This window comes from Cryptomeria japonica, chromosome 3, assembly GCF_030272615.1.
Source record: "Cryptomeria japonica chromosome 3, Sugi_1.0, whole genome shotgun sequence".
NCBI classification, from domain to species: domain Eukaryota; kingdom Viridiplantae; phylum Streptophyta; class Pinopsida; order Cupressales; family Cupressaceae; genus Cryptomeria; species Cryptomeria japonica.
In genome coordinates, this window is record NC_081407.1 from 975,023,312 (window position 1) to 975,030,726 (window position 7,415).

Consider the following 7,415-nt stretch of genomic DNA (forward strand, 5'->3'; position numbering starts at 1 on the left):
GACATTTGTCCATAAGTATTAGTCAAAATGATTATTAGAAGAATATATATTAGATATTAGAGGAGTATTATTGGTTTTGCTTTGCATATCTTTGAGGTGGTTGTAGTACACATTTATTGGGGCATCTATAAGTAAGTATTGAGACCATCTCTAAATGACCACTTTTTTACCTTTGTGCACATAAAGAATCATCCCACATTCTTCATAACAATAGCTATTGTAGAAGTCAAAACAAAAACTTTGAGCTCTTAAGTCACATAAAAAATTAAAGAAAGTTAAAATCTAATCTACTATTTAATAATTATTTTTTAATTTTTTTGTATTGAAGAAAGCTGAAATAAAAAGTACATAAAGAATAATAGTCCACAAATTTGATCTCCTATTTAAGAATTTAGGATGAAATAGCTAGGGGAGAGGACCCAGTAGTTGCGCACCCTAACTTCACGCTTCTCAAAATTCTATGTGGAAATTTCAAATCACTCCCAATTTTTTACCAAAACTTACCTGGCAAGTCCCTTGCTTATAACTAAGGTTTCAAGGCCACATCATCAAATATAATGCCACATCAACATGCTTTTTGCCAAGGTGTCCAAAACAACCCAAAAATAAGGGCAGATCAATAGTCTTGCAAAAGGAGCTCCAATACTTGTGCAATCGATGTGAGATCACATGATTGGTTGCTTTTTACAACAAAGGGTACATTTCATTCAATTTTTGGTAGTCATCATCACCAATTATAACTTTAAACTCACATATATTGGTGCAATGTTGTCAAAAAAATTAGACATTAAATCAACAAGTATGAGTATTAAATAGCTCAGGCTAATCTTCACACAAAATTGCACTCGAAAAAATCATTTAGATGTGCAAAACACAATGTTTTTTCCTTAGATTTTTTGTGGTTTAACAATAATGGGGATACAGATCATGAAGATTTCAATCCTGAAAATTTCGCAAAAATCCATTGTGTTTTGTGAATTTTAAAAATTGTACGTAGTGTTGTTTTGTGTGGAGATTAACCACTTCCTATTAAACCAACAACTCCTATCACAACAATTGGAACATGTTCAACTACTGGGTCGTCTCTCCTATGATACCCCAACTACAACTATTCTAGCTCCAAAAATGCCCCGACTACATTGTCGTATACTGAAAATAACCTTCATGTTATACATAAGGGGGATAACGGTCACAATGCTTCTATTGAGCCTCGCAGCCATTCTAAGCCTATTCTGCAATTTTTTGTCTGCATAACACAAAAATTTTGCGTCATACGACATCATAGTTTTGGAACCAATTTTAGCCATGTCTTGATACCCGACCCTTCCAACAAATATATATAAGAATTTTTTTTTTTGAATTTAATAATTAAATTAAAAATCAGAATACACTATCTTATGAGATACCCTTTTATGCAGCATAGACAATTCGTCCCTTAATCCCTTTTAAAACAATTCGTCCCTTACATCCCTTTTAAAAAACCAAGTGTAGTGTGAAACCCTTCCCCTAAGGTCCCTTTTACGAAAATGGGAAAGCATGAAGGCTACGCACTTTTCTCCTCTACAGTACTTCAGAGATTTGTTGGCCTTAATAGAGGCTTCACGGAAATCAACCAAAAATCTTAGATGGGTTTGTGTCCGAGGATTTGGGTTTGAAGAGATGCCATGAACTACAATGTTTTCAGGCAGAGATGGCTATCCACTTCCACTCATAACCATGATACCGTTAGCCCCTGGATTGGAATTGGGGACTCTGTAGCCGCAAAATTAGCACAGATCAAGGAAAAATCAGATATCGATACTATTTCCTTTCAACGGCTTCTGAAGTCTTCGAATGTACCTCCACACATAGCAAGAGAATACAGGAGACGAAACCGTTTGACAGGCCAGGATGTGGCCAGGCTGCTTCCACTGTTTCAGAGCAATACAACCCATCTTTCTCAATTGGAGGAGGAGGCACAGCTGGCATCTTCCTTCTTTAATTTAGCTGCCCGTCAGAAAGGATATGATGGGCATCCCCCTCAGACATACAGGGTCCTCTTCTCTATGCTAGCTCGTGCACGCCTATTCAAACAGGCAGAGGCTTTGCTGGACGCTGACGTGGACGGTGCCCTTCATGATCTCCTCATTCAGGAATACATTCGAGCAGGTGACGTGGACGGCGCCATTCTCACGCATAAGAAATCAGCGCCTGTACTTTCTATTTCCTCTTACAATGCCTTGCTGAAATGTTTGAGACCGACTCAATTGACCCTCCAAGTGTACAGAGATATGAAGATTCATAAGTGGGCCGATGCAGACGTCGACAGTGTGGGTGTTGTAATTGAAGCTTATCGCAAACAAGGGAAAATGCAGGAGGCCCAAGAACTTTTTGTTAAAATGGTTGAATCAGGTATGAGACCCCATCCCATCACTTTCAATACCCTAATTGATAACTACTGTAATTTTAGTAACAATAACAACAGCATTGCAGAGGCTATGAAACTCATGTCCTATATGTGTCAACAAGGCCATACCCCTCATGTTTCTGTCTTCAATAAGCTGATTTCTGCTCAGTGTAGGGATGAAGGCTTGGAGAAGGCTTGCCAATGTCTACATGAGATGACCCAATTGGGCTGTGTTCCTGATACTATCACTTTCAGTATTCTCATCAGTTGGCATTGTAGGCAAGGCAGGCTCAAGGAAGCCTTCAATTTTATGAGCCAACTTTTTGAACAAGGGCTTAAGCCTGATATTATTTGCTACAATGCCATCATCAGTGCTCTCTGCAAGAAAGGCATGTCAGTAGAGGCAAAGGAAGTCCTGTATGATATGTTGGACAGAGACATTGTGCCGAGTATCTTTACTTATAGGATACTCCTTGCTGGGTACTTCAAAGAGCGAAATTTGGATGAAGCTAAGAAGCTTTTGGAGGAGATGATGAAGAATGGACGGACTCTTTCATCCGATGTTATTGATATTCTAATAAGGGGTTTCTATGTGTCTGGTCTCCAGCATGTTGGCGTGAAGTTGGAGAAAGATGACCAAACAGGTCTAATTAAGGTAGTAAGTTATAACACTTTAGGTGGTTTGTGCGCAGAGGGACAGGACGATAAGTCTGAAGAGGTCCTAGCTGAAATTATCGATGGAGGTATGTTTCCTGATTTTAATATGCTCATACAGCAACAGTGCAGTAAGGGCAACACAGCAGAAGCCATCAAACTTAAGAGTGAAATGATGCAGAGGGGTCACATGCCTTCTCTATTTGCTTATACGGAAATAATAAAAGGCCTTTGCATTGGACTTGAAGTTAAAAAGGCGCTTTTGCTAATGGATGAAATGTTTGATTTAGGTTTTCAAATTGATGCGGCTACTTACAATGTGCTTATAGCCGCTCTGTGCAAGAAAAAAATGGCTACAAATGCAGTGTCATTTTTGGAGAAAATGTTACAGAAGGGGACTGTTATTGATAATGAAACATACAGTAGAATTTTGATAGGTTTATGCGAGGAAAGAAAAGTATCTCAAGCTTTGGCATTATCGCATTTTGCACTGGACAATGGATGGATTCCTAGATGTAATGTGTACAGAAAACTGATTGGTAGCCTTTGCAAGGAAAGCATGGTGCATGAGGCATTGAGATTGACAGATTATTTTCTTAAGAAGAATTGCATTTCAAATATATTTATATGCAACACGTTTATTATCGAGGCATGCAACACAGGAAACGCACATGTTGGATCCATGCTGATGAAAGAAATGTTGGATAGAAATCTGGAACCTGATTGCACCTGTTACAATCATCTCACTAAAGGGTATTGCGTGGAAGGGCAAGTGGCCGAAGCATTGGACCTTCTAGATGTAATGTTTTTAAAGGGTCTCCCTTCCTATTCCAATACTTACAAATTGTTAGTCCCTGTCTTGTGTAGGCAGGGGAAAGTGAATGATGCTTTCAGATTAAGAGACGAAATGCTAAAAAGTGGATGTGCCTCTGGCATTGTTGCCTACAATACTCTTATTTTTGAATTTTGCCATATAGGGAAGGCACAAGAAGCAACATTTTTATTAAAAGAAATGGGAACTAGAGGCGTTTTTGCTAGAGATGATACATATGATGCTCTGATTCAGGGACATTGCAAGGAAAACAATTTATCCAAGGCCATGGAACTTTTCCATGAAATGTCAAGTCAGGGTTTCAGTCCTTGTCTTCTGACATATGAAAAAGTGACGAAGGGGCTTTGCTCTGAAGGTAGGCTAAAGGAGGCTATAATGCTGGTTCATAAGACTCTAAGCAAAGGATGGTTTCCAGGTACGACAAGTTACAATGTTTTGGTCAGTTCTCTCTGCCTGGTAGGCAGGACGTGGCTTGCACACAAAATTTTAGTTGAAATGCAGAAGAAAGGGTTTTCCTGGAATGGTACTACTTACAGCATTATAATTTCAGTGCACTTGGAAGATAGAAATGCTCTTAGAGCTTCAGAACTTTTCAATTCATTGCTGATGAAGGGTTTTAGCCTAAGCAATGACATTTGCAGCAAATTCATAAACTGTCTTTGTAGTATTGGTCTTGTCCAAGAGGCTCTAAATCTGTACATGCTAATGATGAAAAAAGGTCACGTGCCAGATGGAGCTTTTGATGGCCTCATCAAAAGGCTTTGCAATGCAGGGTGGATAAAAGAAGCAGAAAATGTGCTGCAAGAAATGTCTGAAGGGGGTTTCATTCTAGATACTGTCAATTGTAATATTTTAGTTCGTAAGTATTGTTTAAATAAGAGCTTCAAAAAAATAGATAGTCTCTTTGACATGATATTGAAGAAGGGTGGTGCACCTACCGATGTTAGCTACAATTTGGTAATATGTGCATATTGTGGAGAAAACTCACTGGATAAAGCTCTTGATTTGCTTGTAGAAATGCTGGACAAGAACCTACTGCCAAGCGTTGATTCCTATAATGCACTTATTTGTGGCCTTTGTAAATATAGGAGAACAGTAGAAGCAGTTAAGCTTTATAATAAAATGTTGGAAACTGGCCTCACACCAAGTAACGCTACTTATAGTGCCTTGATTGATATATATTGTAAGGAGCATAAGACAGAAGAAGCATCTAACATCTTGAGTGATATGCAGAAAAAGGGTTATGTCCCAGATTTTACCACCTACTGGGCTCTTATAAGTGGTCTTAGTAACAATGGAGAAAATTCTAAATCAAACAAAACTGGTTTTTTTAGCCTGGTCTCTAGCAGTCCACCTTATGATAAGAAGTCCAGAAGTCAAGATGTTAAACCGGTTTTGAGAAAATTATCCTGAAGACCTGTAAGGGCATTCTGTTCATTGAGCGATTTAAAGTAAATCCTTATACACTGCAACATTTTACTGCATCACTGAGCTGACTCTTAGGTTAAAGGTTATAAACTGGTCAGATTGAAATATTGTGTCTGTATCAAGTTCGTAATGTAACTGTCTAACCAACAGTTCATGTAATGATGAAATTAAGCGACTTCTGCACAAACAGAACATGAACAGGAGGGTCGTGCTGATGAAAATTTGTAATGAAGATCAGCAACCGGTGACTCTTGATAGGATACGACATATAAGGTTCTATCTTATAAGTTCCTTAGAAGCAAACACGTATGCTAGTAGAAGCTTATGATTGAGGATCCCACTCACTTGTTTTGCAGATAAATCCTATGAAAAATGATATAGGATTGTGCTGGAAAGGGCATTGATGGTCATTCCTGAACCGTTACCTATATTGGGGCAAGTAGGAAAAATATTTCAGTGCTTCATTTGTCTGATATAGAATGACTGCTTCTTAGGATATTTTGATAAAGAGCAAAGACACTTCTAGTACTCGCCTGGTATCTTGGTTCATGAGTACTCAGCGAGTTTTGCAACACTGGCATCACCAATAATGCTCAGTCTAAATGTTTGGAAATCCATTATGGAATATGGATTGAAGTAAACATCACTGCTTCAATCCATGAAGCCAGGAAAGAAACTCACCAGTTAAATCTTTAATTGCTTGGACTGAACATTTAAGGTTGAACTGTGCAAATGTTTTTTGTCATTCTAGATTGAAACACCATGTTAAGTTGCCATGTATCAGAAAGCATATTCCTTGTCATCTCTGGTAAGAGCTTCAAGTTAGATTAAAAATTGTAGCTAACCCAGTTTTCATTTACATTGAGGAATTCCTCTGTAAATAAATTCATTGATGTCGACAACGAACATCTTTAAGATGTCTTAGTAAATTTTGTTAACTGAACTTATTGAATCAACTCTTTCTTTTCAGGTTTATCTTAGTTATTTTAATTATTTTAGGAGTTTTCTCTGTCATTTTCTATACAGATTGATTGTTGTATTGTAAATCTTTTAGGAGTTTCTTCTGTGATTTTGATGTGGTTTTATTCAATTGTCTTGTTTGGATTTGGTCAATTACGGGGTAAATTATTAAGCCACCCCACTTTTCCTTACTCGTGTATTGCACCAATTCAAGGGAGACTGGCATGATTAATATTATTGGATTTTTTATAGAAAACTAATTTAATACTCCTTTCTTACGTACGGAGGCCCTGCTTTATATATCTAATCATCCTTGTGCACATGTTAATTCATCGGTGAGTCCATTGTGTAGGACACAACAACATCTCTTTTGTTTTGGGGCAAAGACAAAGGAAAATGCAAAATCGAAGTAGGACTATTTAGATATATTTATTTTAATGGGAGTTTTGACTACCGTGGAGTATTTTTCATACATAAATCTTAAAATTAATGACTATTTTGACATTTTCCATGATTAGTCATATCTCTACCTTTGAACTCATGCAAACATTCATGAATATTTCTTGAACTTTGTGTGCATACAAGGATGTAATCGTTTGCAGTCTTATTTAAAATCTTAAAGGCAAAATAAACGTAGATGCACAAATGAAAATTTCTGTTAAAAGTGCCTTCTAAAGAGAATTTAACTCTCTTAGTAACCATTTTCTTGAAGGTTTGTTGTCGTCAAATAACTGTGTTCACGCAAAATATTAAATCAGTTACCCAAGTCAATACCCAGATTAAATCAAATTGATAGCTTGACTTGATTATATTGAACTTGTTTATCTTTGTTGTCCACTTTGTTTGGGAACAGTTTTGTGAGATTGTATCAGTACGCTATGTTACTTTATACAAGAATTGCAATAAATCTCTCTTATGAGCTTGTATATTGTAAGGTGAACATTTTATCAACAAACTTTGAATTGAAGAGTTGAAATTGAATAAGATTTTACTGCCCTTAAGATAATTGTGGGCAAGAGTGAACAATTCAGATCAATGCATATCAGATAGATTCCGATTATGAGTTAATTGGAAAACTTGTTCAGAATTAAGTAATACTAAATAGCATTGCATAACCAATTTGGTGTGATATGAAATTCATCTATTCTTGCTTCG

General features: G+C 37.0%; 1 protein-coding gene across 1 annotated transcript; it reads left to right on the plus strand.

Moving 5' to 3' along the window:
- Window positions 1-1,475: 1,475 nt before the first annotated feature.
- Window positions 1,476-6,272, plus strand: LOC131078374 (putative pentatricopeptide repeat-containing protein At1g74580). Its single transcript, XM_058016048.2, has 2 exons — window positions 1,476-2,391; window positions 2,473-6,272. Exons 1-2 carry the CDS (start codon window positions 1,665-1,667, stop codon window positions 5,283-5,285), a joined length of 3,540 nt encoding a protein of 1,179 aa, XP_057872031.2. The 5' UTR covers window positions 1,476-1,664; the 3' UTR covers window positions 5,286-6,272.
- The last annotated feature ends 1,143 nt before the right edge of the window (window positions 6,273-7,415 follow it).

Excerpts from the sequence above, each read along its gene's own strand:
- LOC131078374 (XM_058016048.2), top strand. The coding sequence starts at position 1,665 with ATGAACTACAATGTTTTCAGGCAGAGATGGCTATCCACTTCCACTCAT. Across the intron at positions 2,392-2,472 it reads TGTTAAAATGGTTGAATCAG|AGGCTATGAAACTCATGTCC; the intron begins GTATGAGACCCC and ends ACAGCATTGCAG.